At 57.3% G+C, this 22,301-nt stretch overlaps 3 protein-coding genes across 3 annotated transcripts; 2 read left to right on the top strand and 1 right to left on the bottom strand.

The window, feature by feature from the left end:
* Positions 1-6,150: 6,150 nt before the first annotated feature.
* Positions 6,151-10,663, bottom strand: EXOSC3 (exosome component 3). The gene is made up of 4 exons (XM_078879058.1): positions 10,264-10,663; positions 8,917-9,066; positions 7,528-7,679; positions 6,151-6,475 (listed from the first exon to the last, which is right to left on the bottom strand). The coding sequence occupies exons 1-4, from the start codon at positions 10,519-10,521 to the stop codon at positions 6,259-6,261; spliced, it is 777 nt and encodes a 258-aa protein (XP_078735184.1). The 5' UTR covers positions 10,522-10,663; the 3' UTR covers positions 6,151-6,258.
* Positions 10,664-11,966: 1,303 nt separating this feature from the next.
* Positions 11,967-18,668, top strand: LOC144953379 (uncharacterized). Its single transcript, XM_078883944.1, has 6 exons — positions 11,967-12,148; positions 13,376-14,590; positions 15,080-15,781; positions 16,428-16,601; positions 16,972-17,544; positions 18,248-18,668. The coding sequence occupies exons 2-6, from the start codon at positions 13,378-13,380 to the stop codon at positions 18,559-18,561; spliced, it is 2,976 nt and encodes a 991-aa protein (XP_078740070.1). The 5' UTR covers positions 11,967-12,148; positions 13,376-13,377; the 3' UTR covers positions 18,562-18,668.
* Positions 18,633-21,335, top strand: LOC144950037 (uncharacterized). Its single transcript, XM_078880005.1, has 3 exons — positions 18,633-18,642; positions 18,920-19,195; positions 19,823-21,335. The coding sequence occupies exons 1-3, from the start codon at positions 18,633-18,635 to the stop codon at positions 21,127-21,129; spliced, it is 1,593 nt and encodes a 530-aa protein (XP_078736131.1). The 3' UTR covers positions 21,130-21,335.
* The last annotated feature ends 966 nt before the right edge of the window (positions 21,336-22,301 follow it).

Here is a 22,301-nt window from a genome sequence, read left to right as displayed (position 1 = left end):
TCACAAGACATCTGGATCAGCCTGTAAATTGCGCCCCATCATCCACGGACAACGAGCCGGATGGCAGCAACAGCAGCAGCAACCACGCGGCGAGTTGCCGCCAGCGCTGCCAACAATGGCCCAAGCTCTGCGGCCCTCTGCGTGTTAAGATGTTTTCAGACAATTCATGAGCGTTTATTTTGCGCGTGGGAGGACACCGAAGCGCCCGGAGAAACCCATCACGCGCGCGAGAGGCCAAAACACTCTATCCCTGTACAGATGGAACCGGTGGAGTCCACATTTACTGAGCCGCCTCCTCCTGGCGAGCCCAGGGATTTGATATCACCTCCTCGAAGCCCACGATATGGGAGTTTCAGAACATCTGCGCGGTGATCCACCGACCCGCGATGCCTCCACAGTGCTGGATTTATGATTGTTTTCATCGCCGTCGTCACACCACGGCCAATGTATCATCGCACCGCTAGAATTGATTGAGAAAGTTTTATTTCTCCCATCATTCCATGTTTCACTCTAGAACCCGAAGCGGTGACGGGCGATTCTCCGCGTAACACGACGCCAACATCAGCCATGATCCATTCACTGCTGGATGAAGGCCTACTAAATCGCATAAAGTATTAAACACTCGTGGCCTGACATCAGCGCTTCTCGTACTCCCATCATTACCAGCTGCTCGCAAGTGGCTGCGCACCGCACCTGCCTGATGATTGGTGAACCCAACCCGATTTTTGACTTTACCAGCGGCCTGGCTATCACAAATGATAGCTCAATGAAGTGGCTTATCGCGTGGACATTTATAGCAGCTAAATACTCTAAACGCGTGTTTATAAATGTGGAGGGAAAACCCCGGAGCACACGACCAACGGGCAGAGAGACAACGCAAACTCCAAATAAACAGGGTGCTTCAAAAACACGTGAACACTTCTGAGAATTTGCAACAATACCACAAGACCACCTGGAGAAGATTCCAGGCATGGGTGGACAATGATGGCAAACAAGTGGAGACTCGTTTGAAGCTATTAACATACATTTGTTATCATGTTACAGTGCATTATCCGTTATTTCCCCATTAAAAACGATAGTCCCGTATACGTGTTGACATTTTTAAGCACCCTGTATACAAGGTGTCAGGGTCGGGATCGAACCCCCGACCTCCTGTATACCAGGCGAGATAGTAAACATCTCCTAGCCACCTTGATGACGATTAGAGAGACACGCAGACTAAAAATATACCACAGGCATCGTCAGGGTCGGGATCGAACCCCCGACCTCCTGTACACCAGGCGAGGTAGTTAACACCTCGCCACCGTGGAACCGGTGGCACCGTGGTCAGAACTTCTCGACTCCCGATCGTAAAGTCCTCGTTAAAATTCCAGTTGGGGGTAGGGTGGGGGGTTCTGAAAGCATGCGTGTGTGCGTTCTCTGCGTGGGTAATGAGCAGCGTTCAGTTGCCGATTCCGCCGTGGTGGGGGCAGTGACATTTTCCAAAACGGAGACATACGAGTACCACTCCACCCAGACCGGCACCACTCCACCCAGACCGGCACCAGGGAGATAAGACGGTGGATCTGGTTTGTGAAAGGGGAGACCCGGACTGCTTGAGATGGGGCCCGAGGAGTGGCGTTCGAGACGACCGCATCGGCCCCGTGGTGTGCGCTAGTCCCCCACGAGTGCGAGTAAGAATTTCACCAGCTGCCCCCCCCCCCGCCCCCCCCCCCTATCCAGTGCGGTTGTCTTTAAGAGCCCCCCTCTGACGCGTGTGGTTGGGTATTCGAGAGCACACCCCCCCCCCCCACCCTGCATTGAATGTGGTTGTCTAAAAGCCATCGCCTCCCCCACTGATTGTGGTTAAGATGTGGTTATGGGTTTGGCGCACGACCATCCCGCACGTGGCAGCCAAATCGAAGTGCGGCCACTGCTCCCTGTGGGCATCAGTGAGCAGGAACTAACTGCACGGGGGGAGGAGTTGAAGCAAACTTGAAGGGAATGCGTTCGCTGTGGCTGTACAAGGTGAAACTCGGTTCTTCATTGAAAACTAATTTCTTTAGAATATTTTTTGTTTAAGTTTAGTTTGTTGTCCTTCCAACCCCGCACTTCAGATTATAGCACATCTGGCTAGGCACAGTGCGAAATAAGTTCAACATACATACACTGAAGCACAACTCACACTTTAATATTACCACGACCTTTTGGCAGATAGGCGATTACCCAAAGCATCACAATCATCAGCCACGACGATGATGATGATGATCCCACGACTGGATGAAGTCCGACTCAAGCCATCACCATCGCTCACGATCCCAAGACGCTTCAAAGCGTCTCCTATTCATTCTAGCCCATGCAAAGTCGACTTCATCGCTCCGTCTCCATGCGGGACGTTCTCTCTCGGAAGCGTTCGCGTCTTTTGACCCGTCACTCCACCGTCGAGTCTCCACCACCGACAGAGACATCATCGGCGCCAGCGACGTATCCTGCCCCCAAGTTCGATCTTGCCAACCGTCAATATCCCGAACTAAAATCCGCGTCTTTCTCTCTGTGTCTCTCTTGAACTCCACACGTGCGCCTCTACGCGCATCTTTGACCACCATTCAGCCTTTGTCCCATTGCTTTTTGTGCTTTTTCGTTTTTTGTCCGTCCCCCCGCACCTCCGAACGGCACGCTTGGCTACGTACGGTGCGAAAGAAGTTCAACATTCATACGCCTGTGTTACTCCGAACGCCGTCACGGCATATTATGCACAGCGATTACACCCCCCCCGATCTCTTCTCTAGGTTACATTGCAGTTGCTGCTTTTAATGCTTGTTTTGCTTTTAGACAAAAAAAACCTAATTCCAAAAGAAATTTCCTTCTGTTAATAAGCCAGTGCTGCCGACGAGTGTGTGGCGAATGGCTTTAATTGGAGACAGGTCGTACGGTGTGATCACTGGGGGGAGAGGGGAGGGAGCGATGACAGAGACACCAGACAGAGACACCAGACAGGGATACATGCACTGCTCTGCAGAGAGAGAGAGAGGAAAGAGAGAGGCAAGAGAGAGGGACGCGAAAGGACAAGCGAGAGTGACGGAAGGAGGGAGGAATTCCGATTCCGGAGAACACAACACCGCAGGTGTCGTCTTCCTCCTCCTCCTCCACGGCTGCCTGGGACTTCCCGTCCGCTGAACATAAAGACCGGTGCCCGAACACAAACCCCATCAGACCCCCCCCCCACTTCCTTGACAGCGGAGGGTCACGCTCCCCCTCGACTACCCCGAGCCCCTCTGCCCCAGTCGCATCCTCCCTGCCACGGGGGGATTCCAGCGACACGCGCGGCAGACGGGGCTCCAAGCGGGGCTCCAAGCGGGGCCCCATGGCGGGTCGGTGGATTTCGTCCGGGGTCCGTGCCGTGCGCGGTGGCGCGGGGCACGGGCTGGAGAGATATTCAGGAGAATCTGCGGCGCAACCTCAACACCATCACCTCGCTTCACCACGATCACCCAGCCTCAACACCATCACCCATCCTCAACACCATCACCCAGCCTCACCACCATCACCCGTCCTCACCACCATCACTCAGCCTCAACACCATCACCGCAGCCTCAACACCATCACCTAGCCTCACCACCATCACCCAGTCTCAACACGATGACCCAGCCTCGCCACCATCACCCAGTCTCAACACCATCACCGCAGCCTCAACACCATCACCGCAGCCTCACCACCATCACCCAGTCTCAACACCATCACCGCAGCCTCAACACCATTAATTAGCCTCATCACGATGACCCAGCCTCACCATCACCCAACCTCACCACCACTAACCAGCCTCCACTACGATCACTCAGCCTCACCATCATCACTCAGCCTCACCATCATCACTCAGCCTCACCAGCGCTACTAACTCAGCCTCACCACTATTAATCGGCCTCACCATAACACGGACTCCGATCATCCTCGGAGCGGCTTTAGGCTGGCCATCGAAACAAAGACGGTGGCCACCGCATCACGTGGCGCATTCAGATGCGCTTCTGCGGCCGTCTGGAACGCTCTCCCTTCCGATATTTGGAAGCCACTGGAGCTTATGCACTTTTCAATCATCTAGGTTGACAAACTCACTTCTTTACAACTGATTTCCTTGTGCCGTTTGTTGTTCCCCCGCACCTCTGATTATCACGGTTGGCTACATACATTGCGAAATCTGTTCAACATACCACGATCAACCAGCCTCACCATCACCACTACCTCGCTTCACCAGCGCCTCTCCAGCCTCACGACTATCCAACCTCACCACCGCCACCAGCACCACCAGCACCTCTCCAGCCTCAACACCAAATCTTCAGCCTCAGCACCACCACCAGCCCGGTCTCTCCCACCCCCCCCAGCTCACTCGACCTCACCCCATCGCCTGCCCTGCCCCCGAAGGCTGCACCTGGCATTCTCGCATTCCCACGCACGCGCCGTCATTCATTCTCTCACACAAAGCTCCCCCGTGTAGCCTCTAACGGGCTGTTGGGGAAAGTGCCCTTCGTGAGTAGCAGCGCCTATAGAAGCCAGGGGGGGGGGGGGTGTGAGTTGCCAACACCACGTCTGTCCGCCTTTGTCTCTCCACTGCCGATCTTTACACACCGCATCAGGTACCTATTCAAGGCCGAGTCGACCTAGGAGAAGCCCAGGACCAGTTCAGATATTCGTCACCGATGCTGGCAGTGAGCGGCAATCGAACTCGGGTCGCCGGGTTTCGTGTCGCAGCGGAACGAACGACTGTGCTGACCGCTACCCCCACATTCTCTCTGCCAGACACGCACAGACACACACTTACATACACAATCATACAAGCACGTGCCTGGTGTCTTCACAGCAGGTGGGCCCTGCAGGCAGCGTGGAAGCCCCAACATCCGTAACGGCACCCCGTGACCCGGCGACCCCGCTCAAGAGGGCGGGGAGGGGGGGGGGGCAGCTCTCCCAATCGGCCGAGAGCCCCCCCGCCCCCGGCCCCCCTTTGCGGGGTCGACACAAAACTGCTGATGGGGTCTCCCCCACCCCTCCGCGCGGAGTGGCACAGCCCGGACACCTGTGCGGCCACGTCAGACGCAGGCGCGGCCACTTGTGACCATGGGAGAAGCGGGGTGGGGGGGGGCGGTGGGGGGTAAGCGGCACGGCCCCCCAGGAGACCGCTCGGCCAGCATAAGGCACTGGCCGCCACCAAAAGCCCCGGCCGTCATCAACTCCGTAGTTTTCACAATTTACTGGGGGGCTAAATGACAACGTGGTGAGAGTGGCGGGGGGAGGGGGCACGAGGTGACGCCGTGGATTTTAGCTTTGGTGAAGAATCGGCGTCTTTGCGTGGAGATGTAACTGGTTGGGCGCGAGGAGGCGCTGCAGCTGCGACTCGGGGCAGCTTAATTAACACGACGAAGAGAAGTTTGAATTCCCGTATCAGGCTACGCTGTATCCATCCCCTCGTCGCTCGATGCGTTTTATAAATAGATCGTTCACGCGCACTGCCCACAATTATTTTACAGGAGGGCGGGGGGGTGTATATTGTTCATCCCCCCCACAGATCTCTCAATTAAGGGCCAGCCCCCTGCCCATGCCCCCGCTATGCCCCCAGTCATGGAAACCAAACCCTGGGCATCTCTCCACATCTTCAGCCTTACCATCACCCACCGTCATCACCGCCGCTGGGCATCCCCATCACACAGCCTCACCAACCACCCTCTCCACCATCGCCACTTCGGCCTCACCACCATTGCACAGCCTCACCAACATCCACGAGCCTCTCCACCACCACCTCTACTTCGTCCTCACCACCATCACACAACCTCACCACCACACCATCTCTTCGGCGTCACCCCCATCACACTGCCTCACCACCATCACACAGCCTCACCACCATCACACAGCCTCACCACCATCACACAGCCTCACCAACCACCCTCTCCACCATCACCACCATCGGCACTTCGGCCTCACCATCACACAGCCTCACCACCACACCATCTCTTCGGCCTCACCATCATCACACGGCCTTCACCAACACCCCCAAGCCTCACCACCACCTCTCCGCCATCACCACCACCACGACTACCCGGCCTCACCCCATCGCTCCCGCGAAGACCAGAAAAACCCTGGGCACCCTCCACCTCGGCAGAATGAACTCTCAGCGACGGCACGCGCCACAATAAAACAAATCGCTCGTTTATTTATAAAACCCAACGTCCGTCAGTGAAGAGGGGGGGTGGGTGGGTGGACGTCCCTGTGGACGGGGGGGGAGGGGGGGGCTGCTCAGCGTGCCACCGCGAGGTCTTCGGGGATGCGGGCGAGTGCCGCCTGCAGTTGCCGCGGGCTCATGAACTCGCTGCTGTCCAGGAGGCTGGCCACCAGGAGCGTGTTGCGCACCGAGCGCGCCTTCACCCACACGCGCCCGTTCATGCCGCCCACGATCTCCATGGGAAACGCAGCGCCCAGCCGGCGCAGGATCTCGCAGTCCGGCTGCAGCAACCTGGGGGGGGGGGGGGAGCCCCAAGGCATGGGGAGGGGGACGGGCGCCAGCGTCAAGTTTCCGCGCCCGTAGTGCAGCGGGCTGACCACTGCGCCATCACTCCCTTACGCGGGTCAAATTTCAAGTTGATTTTGGTTGACCGGGTGAGAACTCAAGAGACCAGGATAGGTATCATGTGCAAGAGTGACCTAGGGCGTTAGTGTACCAGCAAGGGGTGATGATTGCTATGTAGTCCCAATTGAGTAAATGTGCGGTGTCATTTTCGAATGTGGCAAATTTGGACCCTGATGCCAGCATACAATGGCCTCCTCTTGCAAATGACATCAGGGGATCCTGAACATCCACTGTGGAGCAAGGCGGTCGGCTACGTTCGGTCCGAAAGATGTTCAACGTACAAACATTATTACGGTTCTTATACCTGCAGTAATAACCAGGGCGGCCGCTGGATTCTAACCGCAAACATCTGAAAGAGGCAGCGGACGAGCCACCGCTAGGCCACGTGTCGAGTACACAGAACCTAAATGCAACCGACATAGACTCAGATTGAAATCGGTTCCGAGCAAAGTCACCGTTACAATGGCGCCTTCAGAAAACGTGGCCGAGTCTGCTCGGCTAAGGCCGCAACGTCCATCTGCTCGCCCTACCAGCCTTAACAGGGTGCTTGGGTTTCGATTTAAAGCTTTCGTGACTGCAGGGATTCATCTTCTTGGTTCTTTCGGTAAAGTCACGTAGAATGGAAATAATAAAATAATACAAATAAAACATAATAAAATAATTCTCACGACGTTTCGGCCACAACGCAAGCAGCCGTCCTCAGGTGAAGAACAGGTCTGTCGAGAAGACAGAGTCTGAATCAGACTCTGTCTTCTCGACAGACCTGTTCCTCGTGAGAATTATTTTATTATGTTGTATTTTTATTATTTTATTATTTCCATTCTACGTGACTTTACCGAAAGAACCAAGAAGAAGGTGCTTGGGGACGGGGCGCCTGCGTCCTGCGATGAGCGCATGAGCAAGGGCCCCTCGCGCGGGACCCTCCCCCGTCCTCCTACCTCCGCGCCAGTCCCAGCGAGCAGTGCAGAAGAAACCCTCCGGGACCCAGCACCCCCATGCCGGACGCTCGGCCCCCACTGTCCATGCACACCAACTCGGGCTCCATGTCCTTGTTGGCCACGAGGAGGCGGCCAAACACGAGGTCTGCCACCTGCCCACGAGACACACGCGTCACACGCGTCACAAACGAGAGAGAGCACGTGTGGTTTAGTTTGTTGTCCAGCACCTCCGATTAGCAACGTTGGCTACGGTACAATGTGAAAGAAGTTCAACATACATACAGCAGGTGTCACCATTCGAACCCTCAAAAGGACACGAGATATCGCTAGATAGACATGTATACAGTAAAACCTTGGATTGCGAGTAACTTGGTCTGCGAGTGTTTTGCAAGACGAGCTAAATTTTTAAATAGATATTAATTTGATAAACGAGCGAGGTGTTGCAATACGAGTAGTACGTGTATACGCTTTGTCTGCCGAGCGTCACGTGATCACAACTGATTTTCGAGTGCTTTGATATACGAGTGCTTTGATATACGAGTGCTTTGATATACGAGTGCTTTGATATACGAGTGCTTTGGATTACAAACACGTTTCCGGAACGAATTATGCTCACAATCCAAGGTTTTACTGTACAATCAAACTTTATTTGAAGCTTTCGTGACTGCAGGAATTACTCTTTGGTTCTTTCGGTAAAGTCACGTACAAAGAGAAAAGAAATTAAATAATAGAGTACGACGTTTCGATTGCATCAGGTGGAACTAAATTTGAGACTGCTTGTGTTGCAATCGAAACGTCGTGTTCTATTATTTTATAATGTTTATTTTTACGTGACTTTACCGAAAGAACCAAAGAGTAGATGTATACAATCGTCCAAGAGGCAACGAGACTATCTGCCAAGCATTACGCAGTTACATCGTACGATGTGATGAGGGTGGTGGTTATGGTGGTGAAAGTGGCTGTCCCGTGACCTCCTGTCAGCAGTGAGAGGAGCCTTCAGCACTTCACGCAATGGACTCAACATGCAACCATGGTCCTTGTTGACCGTTTATATTGCGTATTCGGCTGCTATAAATTTCCACGTGATAAGATAAGACACTTAATTGAGCTATAATTTGTGGGCAGGCCCATTCTGAAAAATAAGCTAATAGCTCAGCGGGCTTTACCTGGTAAATTATAAAGTTTATGTAAAAAAAAAGTGATTTGTTTACCTTTCCTATACTTTTTATTGTTTGTTGTTGTAACCTTCTGACCGGCGCCTACTGTGAAAAGAGCTTTGCAGCACATCAGATTCCTCCAGTGCAAATCAACATTCAGATTCTTGAACTCGCACAGGTCGGGCACGTCGTCACCGCTGTTGGAGGTTCCCCCCCGTGGCTCTCTTCTCACCTGCACGTTGGGCCGGTTTCGCTTTGTGGCTCCCTCGAAGGCCAGGAATGAGAGGCTGGCCTGCTCGCTACCACCAACGTCCACCTTGAAGACGTCGCCCGCCCGCGCCGTCACCACTCCGATCACCGTCTCGCCCTTGACGGGCACGTACTGCGCAGCACAGGGCACAGCACACGTGTAAAATCATCCCAGAGATGGTCAACATACACACACACACACCCCGTCTCCCCGCCAATCTCAGGGTATTGGAATGTTTGGACAATTTGCATCAACGCGTGGGCACGTGGGAGGAAATCAGAAACCGGAGTGAAATCCGTCAGGCACACGTGGACATAACGAAGAACTCCGCACAGATATATTCAAGAATCCATTACTGGTGCGTCTGCTCTACAGGCCACTTCGCAGCAAATGTAAAAATAAACTAAATACATATTTGACCAGGTGAGGCCCATTGAGCTATATAGCTGTTTTTCAGAAGCGACCTGGCCACAATTGATAGCCCAACGAAGTGGCTCATCATCACGTGGAAATGTAGAGCAGCCAAATACTCGAAACGTGCGATGTTGATTAATTGTAAATGTGGAGGAAAACCCGGAGCACCCGGAAAAAAAATCCACGCGACCACGAGAAGACACGCAAACTGCACAAAATCAGCAGGAGTCTGGGCCGGGATCTAACCCACGACCTCCTGTATACCAGACGAGGTAGTGAACATCTCCTAGCCACCTTGATGACGATTAGAGACACGCAGACTCAAAATATACAGCAGGCATCGTCAGGGTCGGGATCGAACCCACGACCTCCTGTATACCAGACGATGTAGTGAACATCTCCTAGCCACCTTGATAACGATTAGAAAGACACGCAGACTAAAAATATACAGCAGGCATCGTCAGGGTCGGGATCGAACCCACGACCTCTTGTATACCAAGCGAGGTAGTAAACATCTCCTAGCCACCGTGACGATGATGAGACACGCAAACTCCAAATATACAGCAGCAGGCATCGTCAGGGTCGGGATCGAACCCACGACCTCCTGTACACCAGGCGAGGTAGTCAACATCTCCTAGCCACCGTGATGATGATGATGAGAGAGACACGCAAACTCCAAATATACAGCAGCAGGCATCGTCAGGGTCGGGATCGAACTCACGACCTTCTGTACACCAGGCGAGGTAGTCAACATCTCCTGGAGCGTGGCTGAGCGTGTCCAGGTTCAAACGCGTCTCTCAGACCTCACGGTGGGGAGCTATGTGGGGGGGGGGGGGTCCCTTGCCAGCATTAGGGCCCCCCAGGAAAGCGAGAGAGACCCCCCCCCCCCCCCCCCATTGCCCCACCACCACGTACCCGCTTCTGGTGCGATTCGACCCAGTAAGTGTGCGGCTCCCGGTGCCGCAGCACGCCGCAGCGGCTCGCCAGCACCACGTCCCCCTCGCGCCGCAGCCCCGGGCCCAGCACCACGCGCCCCGCGGCGGAGGACGAGGAGGAGGTCGTGGTGGTGGCGAGGCCCAAGTCCTGCTGATGATGATGCTGCGGCGACACCGCCGCCACCACCACCTCGTCCCCGGCCATCACGACCCGGAGCGCCCTGTGACGCGGCGCCATGCGGCGGCCGGTGGGAGGCGGCCTTCTTCTTCAACGACGAGTCTCACAACTCAACAACAACCACGTGCGGCGGTGGTGGTGGAGGCACGGACGGGATCGCACGAGGTGGCAGTTAGTGGTGGGGGGTGTGGTGAGGTGTGGAGGTGGGGGGTGGGGTGGTGGTTGGGGTGGGGGTGGAGGTGGGGGGGGTATGGTGGGGGTGGGAGGGGGTGGTGGGGGGGTAGTGGGGGGTGGTGGTGGGGGGGGTGTGTGGTGGGGGGGGTGTGGTGGGGGGGGTGTGGTGGGGGGGTAGTGGGGGGTGTGGTAGTGGTGGGGGGGTGGCGGGGTAGTGGGGGTGGGGGTGTGGTGGGGGTGGTGGAGGGGGGGTTGGTAGTGGAGGGGGTGGCAATCAGGCGGCCATGTTACTCAGGGAAGCCTCCCCACCCGCTATGAACAACAACACCACCACCGTCGTGGGGGGTGATGCCGTCATCCACACTCGAGTCTCGAGGTTGTTTTGGGGATAATATTGGACGCGAAAGCCGACGTGTTAAAATGATGCCATCAGTCAGCGAGCTGGTGATATTAATAATTACATTTATTTAGAGGATTTTTCAGAAAAGATCTCAAAGCGCTGTACAGGACACAGCAGCAGACACTCTGCATAAAAATAATATTAATACATTTTAAATGATAATTTACTAAATGATATAAAAGTACCGGTGGTGGTCACCAACCACCCCGTAGTAATATGGCCGCCGGACAACGCTCACCAGCCCCGTCTCGTTAACAGCGCGTGCGGTGGTGGGGGGGGGGATGTGGGACCCTTGAAAGTATTCACAGTCACTGTTATTAGTCGACGTTTCGGGCAATGATCCTTCGTTGTGCATAAATTGGGGTGGGGGGAGGTGTAAGATTTGGAAACTTGCGCCGTACACTGTGTGCGGTGCCTGATACATATTACATCAGCAGTTTCTCGACAAACACTTTTTCCGTAATGTAATTGTCAGGTTAATAAGTTATACACAGTGGCGACTGAAGTAACTTCCTTAACCCCAGATTTGAAGCTTTCGTGACTGCAAGGAATCATATTCTTAGGTTTTTTCGGTAAAGTCACGTAGGTAAAACATCAAAATTAATGAAAATAAAATAAAACAAAAGTTTTATTTTATTTTCATTAAAATTAATGAAAAATTAATGAAAATAAAATAAAACAAAAGTTTTATTTTATTTTCATTAATTTTGATGTTTTACCTACGTGACTTTACCGAAAAAACCTAAGAATATGATTCCTTAACCCCCTCAATGATTCTAGATTTGAACACAATTTCTCTGACGGCGATTCCCGCGCCAAAGTGATTTCCTCACTTCTCCGGATCGCACGATGCGATTCCTGCTTTTGCGTGCAAAGCGGACGTAGCAATCGATTCGGAATCGATTCGTTGTGAAAGTCGGTCGAGAGGAATCACTAACGAGGGGGGTGAGGGGTGGGGGTGACGCGGAGGGCCTCTGCAGCTTCAAGGCCCAAGCGGCGGCGGCCGCGGCTCCTCCGTTACCATCGCGACCCCTCCACCTCCTCCTCCACCTCCTCCACCACCTCCTCCACCTCCTCCTCCTCGCTCGTTACCCGTCTCGTTACCAGCATTCGGTGAGGAGCAATCTTCCAACACCCGGCGGCCGCTGCTGCTGCTGAGGGTTGCGGCCGAGACTCCGGTCGGAGGCGTTAAGCCCTGGCCCTGACCGATAGGGGCCCTGGCCCTGACCGACAGGGGCCCTGGCCGATAGGGGCCCTGGCCGACAGGGGCCCTGGCCGACAGGGGCCCTGGCCGACAGGGGCCCTGGCCGACAGGGGCCCTGGCCGATAGAGGCCGTGCCGATAGGGGCCCTGGCCGATAGGGGCCCTGGCCGATAGCGGCCCTGGCCGAGAGCGGCCCTGGCCGATAGGGGCCCTGGCCGAGAGCGGCCCTGGCCGATAGGGGCCCTGGCCGATAGGGGCCCTGGCCGAGAGCGGCCCTGGCGTCATCGCGACACGAGGTGAGTCTCCCCACTCGCGCCTCGATGTGCACCGATCCACTTCTGGGTGAGGACCTCCTCCTCGCCCGCTGCCTCGCGGGTCGCGGTGGCCGATGCAAGTTGCTGAGCAGCCGTGGGTGCCGCGGCCAAAGGGTTCAAGACGAACACTCCGTGCCGTTCAGTGGCCTATCCATGCCCCCCCCAACTACCCCTCTGCCCTTCCATCTCCGTAGGTCGCGCATCCACCCAGTACGGTGGCAGACGGCTACCCCACCACCACCTCTCCATCCTCGGCCTTTCCCAACTTTCCTTGGGCACACAGACGTGTGTCGTGGAGTGAGCAAGGTTGTGAGGGCCACTGCCTTTAACTTGGCAACACTTCACAAGGCTGGCCAACGCGGCTCGGTGATGGTGTGGGCAGGGGAGCATAGAAGTACAGTACATTTACGGTGCATTTTCGCTGCATAGCCCCCCGGTGCCCGGTTTCCACGTAGCCAAGCAGCAACCTGTAGCAAGTACCTGGTGGATGGTGGTCGCCTGCCCCCAAGCGCTATCCAAGGCTCGAGGCTGCTTCTGAGATTTGCTGCATTGTTGTGCGTGATTTGGGCAACAGGCGTTTAATAATTCTCGTGTTCACATGGGCAGGTCGCGCGTGGTGTGGTAGAGTGGTTGTACCACCCCGCCTGTTCAAACACGGCCGTCCAGCGGGAAAGATCGGGCCAAAATACCCCCCAGGGCCTCTTCGACTGGAGACCTTTCCACCAGCAGTGACATGAGCACGGCATTGCGGCGCTGCACCCTTGTGCCTGCTCCTTGCTGCCGTTAACTTCTGCCGTTTTTGTGACCCCGATGTTGTGCGCAGGGATGGCCGAGGAGTGCCGCCTGGAGGTTGCAGCCGAAGAGTGTGTGGTTAACATGGAGGGGTTCATAGTTATGGAGCCCGAGCACGGCGGCTCGCACAGGAGTGACGGTACGGAGTGCGTACGGGCAGGCGCTGGCGCGGTGGCCGATGGACAACGAGCGCCCACGTTCGCTGTTGGCGGCATGGACCCCGAGGCCACGTCACGGATGGAGCAGGAAGGCTCCGCAATGCGCACAGAGCAGGCAGACCACGCAGTCTACACAACACAATCAGGACAACCAGATCAAACGGTCTACGGAACACGCACAGAGCAGGCAGACCACACAGTCTACGCAACACAATCAGGACAACCAGATCAAACGGTCTACGGAACACGCAGAGAGCAGGCAGACCACGCCGTCTATGCAACACAGTCGGAACAATCAGTTCAGACGGTCTACTCGCACACAGAACAGTCAGACCACACAGTATACGCAACACGCACAGAACAGGCAGACCACGCAATCTACGCAACACACTCGGAACAAGCAATTCAGACAGGCTACTCAGACCCAGAACAGTCAGACCACACAGTCTACCCAACGCACACAGAACAGGCAGTCCAGACAGCCTACCCAACAAAGTTGGAACAGGCAGACCAGACTGTCTACTCAACACACACAGAACAGGCAGAGCAGACGGGCTACCCAACGAATCACGTGGGAGAGACGGGGCAGCCAGACCACGTTTCCAACATGGCCACGTTGTCACATGCAACTAGCACAGACTACCTGGCCCACGCGGGCCAACCTCACGGGCACGTCGAGGGCACAGCACATACGCACAGCGCCGTACGCACAGATGGTGTTCTACCGGAGGACTGCGCCCACTCGGACAGCGCCGGCGCACAGGCGCAAGCGGAGGGCGGCCTGGCAGGTGGGATGCTGGTGGACGGCAGCTCGGCACACTCGGGCGTCGCGTACGCCGCAGGGCCGCTGCGTGCCGACGCGGTCGTGCACATGGACCTGCTGCACGCCGGCATCCTGCTGCAGGAGCAGGCGGCCGCGGTGGTGCAGGGCGGCCATGGGCCCGGCCTGGGTTCCACGGGGTTCGGCAGGGACGGGGGACCCGCCCCGGGCGAGGATGAGGAGGAGGAGGGCCCTGCTCAGCTGACCCTGCTGCTGGGGGCCGCAGGGACGGACACGGGGAGCCCAGGGCCCCAGCACGCGGACCCAGGTGCGACCAGCTTGACGCGAGCGATAACCACTCCTGGGAATGAAGTTGTTTTGCGAGTGTGTTTCCTTGGAGCGCTGGTGGAATGGTTTTTGCGCACTGCGCTAAGAACCTGGCATCTTGAGTTTGATTCCTCGCCATGGGCTACAAGCAGTGATGTGACAGATGGGAACTGTCTTGGTCTCTGCTAGGTCGACCTTAAACGAGTACCTGGTGTGGTGTGAATAAATATCAACGCCGGGGAGGCAAATGCAGCTTGCGCATGTGGAGCTGGCCACGTCACCACTTCGTATACACCGTGCCGGTCTCAATAGGTGGTCACTAACAGCAGTGGCCCGAGCAATCTGTTAACGTCCAAACAGGAGATCTTTGACTTATCACGTGTGAGCAGGTGTCGTGAACAGCTTTGTGTTGTACAGGTCTCGTATGAGTGTTTTTTGTACGTTACGTATCGTGTGTGCGGTTATCCTCCCGACACTGCTGTCCCCACAGGAGAGCCAGGCTTCATGGTGGAGCACGCTGCCCTCATGGTGGTGCAGCACTACCAGCAGGAGCCAACACAGATGCAGCCCGGCCCCACCGCACAGCTCCTCGCGAGCGTCCCAGAGCCGACGGCGCCGCTGCCTGCGGACAGCGGACCCGGCGGCTCGGTGGAAGGGCAGCAGCGGGGCGGCGCCGGCGGGGCGCTGGAATGCGGTCTGTGCGCGCAGAGGTTCGCGGAGCAGCGGCTGCTGGCGGCGCACGTGGCCAGCGCCCACCGCACAGAGAGCGGCTTCCAGTGCGAGGAGTGCGGCAAGTTGTTCACGCTCAAGTACTCGCTCAAAATCCACATGCGGCAGCACACGGGGGAGCGGCCGTACCGCTGCGAGCTGTGCGGCGAGACCTTCGCACGTTCCTCCTCGCTGCTGCGGCACCGCGCGCTGCACACGGGCGAGCGGCCCTACGTGTGCGACGTGTGCGGCAAAGCTTTCGCGCACTCGGAGAACCTCGCCATCCACCTGCGCATCCACGCGCCCGTCAAGCCGTTCGCCTGCGAGGAGTGCGGCAAGAGCTTCGCCACGGCCTCGTACCTCACCAAGCACCGGCTCATGCACACGGGCACCAAGCCCTTCCACTGCGACGCCTGCGGGAAGCAGTTCTCCTTTCGCACCAACCTCAACCACCACCGCCGCACCACGCACGCCGCACGCCCCTGTGAGTGGTGCCCACAAACGCACGGGTCTAGCACGCGCTCATCTCTCTCTCTTGCGCACCAAATCTCGCTCCCTGCTACTGTCCCTGCACCCGCCCAGGGTCGTGCACAAGTTCGCCAGTCGGATTCGATCGAGTCTCGTGATTTCCGTGTCGGTAGTGATTTTCCTTTCCTGCTAAAATGAGCGTCGAGGCATTGGTGCTCTTCTCCCATTTACAGCCCTGATCCAGTTGTGGAAATTCCACATTGAGATGGCAAGGGCGAGTCTCCGTCGGACAAACCACTGTTGACTTTCCCAAAGGTGGTGCTAATAATTATTATCGGACCCAGTGGAATGATGGGCCGAGTCAATCCCCAACCTGGATTTGAAGTTCCTCTGCCGCTGAGCCACTGGGGCTGTATGCCAGGCTAACTGGGACGTATAAATCACTGTGCGGTCATGACGCAGTCACATGATGGGGTTGTTGTATTGCACCGAGATTGGGGTGCTCGCCACTGGCTGTTTCGGCGGGTCGTAACATTCTGCAAGCGGTATTGCAGTTGGGTACAATCACGTTCTTTTTCAGAACTAGCAATGCTACATTTTTGTTGGCTCTTGCATGTGAGTTTGGTGTGAGGAGCTGTGTCCTCACGTGAACACGTGCGTAGGTGTGGGAGAGGGCGTGGAGGCTGAGAGGTTCCTCAGGGACCTCTCCGAGTACGGCACGACGCTGGGCCTGGACGACGTGCAGCTGATGGGCTCCGAGCAGCATGGAGACATGGGGTCGTGTGGCACGCACACACACCCTGTCAGCCACGGCACACACCAAGGAACACACCGAGGTACGCGCCACACACGCACCAAATTTCGTACCACATCGCAGTACTCGCCACAATACACAACACACACACACACACCCTCTTGACCACGGTACTCACCACATCTACCACACACCACAAACTCTGTTGGCCAGGGTTCACACCAAAGTACATGCTCGACACACCTAATTTCATAGCTCCACACCACGGCACACACCACGGTACACGCCACACTGCACCAACATCAAAGTTCATACCGCACAGCACGCACACAAAGGTGCACTCCACACACACCGCACACGGAGCCTATCAGCCACCTCCTACAAACCCCGACCCCCTCCGCCACATCAGAGACGTCTCGTTTACCACTAATGCCGCTCCCATGCCTTCCCAGCCGGACCCGGAGCCACGCAGCTGCTGCTGGCCGATCCGGCCGCTCACGCGGGCAGCACAGCCATCCCACCGGCACACCACAAGGTGGCCGTCACGACCGCCACCGCCGCCATTGCCACTGCCTACATCACGCCGCCGCCGCCGCCCGCCGCGGGCGGCTCGGGACCGTCGGCCGACGACGGCGGGAGCGGCGACGGCGCGGCGGAGCAGGCGCCCGGCTACCCGTGCAAGGAGTGCGGCCGTCGCTTCACGTTGAAGCACTCGCTGAAGCTGCACATGCGGCGACACACGGGCGAGCGGCCGTACGCGTGCCTGGCGTGCGGCGAGCGCTTTGTGCGCGCCTCCTCGCTGCAGCGGCACGCAGCGGCGCACACGGGTGAGCGGCCCTTCGCGTGCGACGCCTGCGGCAAGAGCTTTGCGCACCGCGAGAACCTCGCCGTGCACCGCAAGACGCACGCCGCCGTCAAGCCGTTCGTGTGCGCCGCCTGCGGCAAGGCCTTCGCCACATCCTCCTACCTGTCGCGGCACCGGCTCACGCACAGCGGGGAGCGGCCTTACACCTGCGGAGCGTGCGGTGAGAGTCCCGGGGCTGGCGCGGTGTGTACGGCGAGACTAAACTAAAAAAACTAAACGGTTATTTTTTTTTACCAGGTAAGGCTCACTGAGCTTTATAGCTCTTTTTTAGAAGCGACCTAATCGCAAATCGTAGCCAAACGAAGTGGCTTATCACGCGGAAATTTATAGTAGCAGCCAAATACAGTACTTTAAATGCATGTTGATTCTAAATGTGGAGGGAAAAACCAGAGCTAAACGCAGGCGTCAGGGTTGAGATCGAACCCACGACCTCCTGTATACCATGCAAGGTAGTTCACATCTCGCCACCACTGGGGAGGTGTTGTTGCGGTTACTGCTGGTTTGGTTTAAGGTGGTGGGCGGCGGTTGTTGGCGTAGCCTTTGTTCAGCCAGCGGAGAGAGCTCACCGATGCTCGGTGCCTGTTGCAGAGAGATATAGAGACATTGAGATGTCTCAGCCTGCTTGTGAGATGAGCTTCAAAATTACTGTAAATGGCAGATGAGTACGCCTCATTGCCCATTGAGTAGGAAATTACTTTAACTTTCCTTTCAGCCCTCCGAACGAGACGTTTCAATACGTGTGATCACTGTAATATGTGTGAAGGCCGCGATGTTAAGAGTAGAGGGAAGTTCTCCTTGTCAAGTGTTGGCCCTGGTGTCCACGCATCCCCCCCCTCCGCACACGACGGCCGCACGCGCACCAGGCAAGGCGTTTGCGACGCCCACGAACCTGCTGAACCACAAGAAGGTGCATGCGGGCGAGCGCGCGCGACCCTTCTGTTGCGAGGAGTGCGGGCGCGCCTTCTCGGGCCGCACCAACCTGGAGCAGCACCGGCGTGTGCACACGGGGGAGAAGCCCTTCGCCTGCACCCAGTGCGGCCGCGCCTTCCGCCAGCGCGTGCAGTTGCAGCGCCACGAGGGCACGCACGCGCGCGAGGCCGTCGTTGCCAGTGCTGCCGCCACCGCCGCCACCACCACCACCACTACCGCCGTCACCGCCACAGACACTGGTCAGTGACTCGGCGTGACCCACAGCCGAGGTATCCCACATGATCCGGTGACTCCGCTCGGGCTCGAATTACTCATCCCATGTACCCTGGTATCCTCTCGCACAAAGCCAAACAATAATAGAACTGGCCGAATATTCCAATGGACCCTCCTGAGAAAAAGCTTGAGACACGGTGAGGCTTTCCTCGGTAGTTAAAGGGGATTATTATGATTATTATCAAATGCAAATTATCATTGCTTCATGACTTGCAGGACCCTGTTTCTCTCTTGTCCTCATGCCGTTGCGATGTGCTGTTTTGACCTTTTTCCCTCTCACCGAATGAGTCCGTGACCCCGACCAACCGAATGTCACGTGCGTGTTGTTGCAGGGACGTTGGCCGAGGGGCCAGTGGAACAGGAGGCAGTCGGGGGCAGACGATGGGGGCCACGGGGACGGGGACGGGGCAGGGGTCGAGGCAGGGGGCGGGGTGGAAGGAGGTTCCGGGAGCAGAGCGACGAAGACTGCAAGACGGAGGAGGAGAGTGCGGGAGAGAGCCCCGAGGACAGCGCTGGGGAGACGCCGCTGGGACGCACGGACGGTTGCGCTGACACACGCACAAAGCAGGAGACTCCAGATGAACAATCGGAGGAGCCAGGGGAGAAGGGTGAGACTGCGTTCAGTTCTTTACATCTTTCCCTCGAGTATCATTCCGTCTAGTTTAATTCTCTCTAGCGTTATTCTTTCGAGGTTCATTCCATCTCTTCTGAGCATTGTCGAGATACAATGGGTGACACTGTCATCCCAGTCAATGAGTAATGTCAGAGTTGAGAGAGTAAATGTTTCCAGAAAGATAGGCACAGATGGGAGAGAAATATAGACAGATACATGGACATATGACCAGACTGCAGCCCATTGAGATCATATATCTCTTTTTCAAGGGAGGCCTGTAAGCAGCCTTCAGAGGTTGTCAGCTCCACACCCTTTGCAATGGCCGCAGATGCAGGATGTATGTATGTTGAATTTCTTTCGCACTGTACGTATCCAACCATGATAATTGGAGGCGCGATGAGCGAAGAGCTCGTCAGGAGTGGAAAGAGGCGCGCCGAGGCTGGGCTGGCAGAACCATGCGGCCGCAATGCCCGTGTTGCCCTGGCCATCACGGTGTGGTCAGGCCTGAGCAGGACGGAGCACGGCGTCCCATCGCGTGGCAGGGTTGCACTGCATGCAGTCGCTGAGAAGCGCGCGTGCTTGGGTCTCCCGCAGGGTGACCGCACCGTTTGCTGTCCCCTAGGCGGTGGGAACGATGTGGGGGACGGTGGCGCTGCCAACAAGGAGCTGGCGAACAGTGGTGAGGCCGGGGACGAGAATGGTGAAGGCGGTGAGGGCGGTGAAACCGGAGAGGGGGGGGACGGCGGCGGTGGTGAGAATGGTGAATGTCGTGCGAGTCCAACGCGTGGCCGGAGGGGGCGGCGACGACGTCACGAGGGTTGCCGCACTCGGGGCGCCACGTCCGTGTTGCTCGCAGCCGCGACACTGACGGAAAAGAGGCCGAGGAGGAGGCGATCGCCGGCGACCGTGACGGAGGAAACGGTGACGGCCGGGAACGGCAGGGAGCGAGGCCGGAGGGGGCCGCGCCCCGAGCCCGGTGGCTTCGCGTGCGCCGAGTGCGGCAAGCGGTTCCGACTGCGCTACTCCCTGACGCGGCACGAGGCGTCGCACCGGCCGGCGCGGCCCTTCCACTGCCAGCACTGCTCCCGCGATTTCTGCTCGCAGCAGTCCCTGCAGCTGCACACGCGACAGCACACGGGCGAGCGCCCGTTCCGCTGCGAGCTGTGCGGGGAAGCGTTCATCCGCGCGTCGGCGCTGCGGCGCCACCGCGCGTTGCACACGGGCGAGCGTCCGTACGTGTGCGAGGAGTGCGGCAAGGCATTCGCGCACTCGGAGAACCTCGCCATCCACCTGCGCATCCATGCGCCGGGCCGCGGCTGCGTATGCGACCTGTGCGGCAAGGGCTTCGCCACGCCGGCGTACCTGCTCAAGCACAAGCGAACGCACGCCGACACCAAGATGTTCGGCTGCGACGTGTGCGGCAAGCGCTTCTCGTTCCGCACCAACCTGGACAACCACCGGCGGACGCACACGGGCGAGCGGCCTTTCGCGTGCGGCGAGTGCGGCCGCGCCTTCGCCGAGCGCTCGCACCTGACGCGCCACGCGCGCACGCACACAGGGGAGCGCCCCTACCGCTGCCACGACTGCGGCCAGGGCTTCGCGCAGTCGTCGGCGCTGGCGCAGCACAGGCTGCGCGAGTCCGGCGCCAAGCGCTTCGCGTGCGACGCGTGCGGGATGCGCTTCTACTTTGCGGCCGAGCTGCAGCGGCATGCGCGCAAGCACTCGGGCGAGCGGCCGTACGTGTGCGAGGCCTGTGGCAAAGCCTTCACGCGCAAGACGCTGCTCAACAAGCACGGGGCAGCCGCCCACGCCGGGACGGCGGGCGCCACCGGCGAGGCGGCGGGCGCCGGCGAGGCGGCGGGGGCCAGCAAGACCACGGTTGTCGTGGTGCTCGACGCGACGCAGCTAGAGCAGCCGCAGGCCAGCTAGCGACTGGATCGTATTGCCATGACGTTCTCCATGGCCTGTGCTCAGGGTGCACGTGGTGTGATTTAGGACTGGCGGGAAGCCACGGCAGACAGGATGTGGGTTGTGTTGTATGTAGCTCACGCAGGGGTAACCAAGACGCTGCAGACACTGTGCCGTGTTGCAGTGTCGCCCGCCCCACTATGTACCAGACTGCTTCAACAAACTCGTGCCGCTGGTCCCAATAAAAGAAAACACGTGGTAACCGCATATTACAAGCCTGGTAAAGAAATGTGCGAGATGTATTTTGTGATTGTTGGGAGCGCGATAGGTTGTGTGTGTGTGTCACTGAATGGGATTGTGTGTGTGTGTGTGAGCCTGACTGGGTGTCGGACGATGTGTACGTGTGGAGCTGGCATATCGTAATTAGCGCAATGCACTAAGAACCCAGTGGACTTCAATTCCAGCTTACGACCAATAGCAGTGGAACATATTTATACTCGTGCTGGGCCCCCACCAAGGTCGCCTCAGCCTTAACATGAGTACCTGGTATGACGTTTGGGGAGACAAAGGTAGCCGGGTGGGCGTGGTGCTGTTCACACACACCCTCGCGTGCGGTGCCAGTCCCGATAGGTGCTAACGGCACTTACCCCAACGGCCCGTTGAAGTCTATACGGGAGTCTTTGTGTGAGTGACCCTGGGTCTCTGAATGACTGTTTGTGATTTTGTGTATAGGCGGGACTGCATGTGTGTGTGTGTGTGCGGTTGGAAGCGAGTGAAGGTGAGTTTGAATGGCGAGTGATGCAATGAGCCTTTGCCAGCGGTGGCATTGTCCCAGTCACACGTGGACACTCCGTTATAGGGGTGTGCGGCTATGTTAAACGCATCGAATCTCATTGGCAATTAGAATCTTGTACAAATCTAATTGGTAATTATTTGGTAATTAGATTCCTGCAAGGATTTATTATTTGCGATTTATCCAAAGGATATGCCGGCGCGTGACACGTGGTCTTCACGGGGCTACTTGGCAGCTGTGCGATGACTGTCGACACCTCTGCCACCGAAGTTGGTGCCAGGGTCTAGAGCTTTGCATTGGTTCCAGGTTGATCAACCTCAGATGAAAGGCTGGAAAAAAATTGAAAAATGCGTAAGGGGCCGTCCATAAATGACGTCACGCACCTGGGGGGGTGGGGTCA

Source organism: Lampetra fluviatilis, chromosome 3 (genome assembly GCF_964198595.1).
Source record: "Lampetra fluviatilis chromosome 3, kcLamFluv1.1, whole genome shotgun sequence".
Taxonomy (NCBI): Eukaryota; Metazoa; Chordata; class Hyperoartia; order Petromyzontiformes; family Petromyzontidae; genus Lampetra; species Lampetra fluviatilis.
Note: the sequence above shows the minus strand (reverse complement) of the source record. Positions and strands in the feature narration are given on the sequence as shown.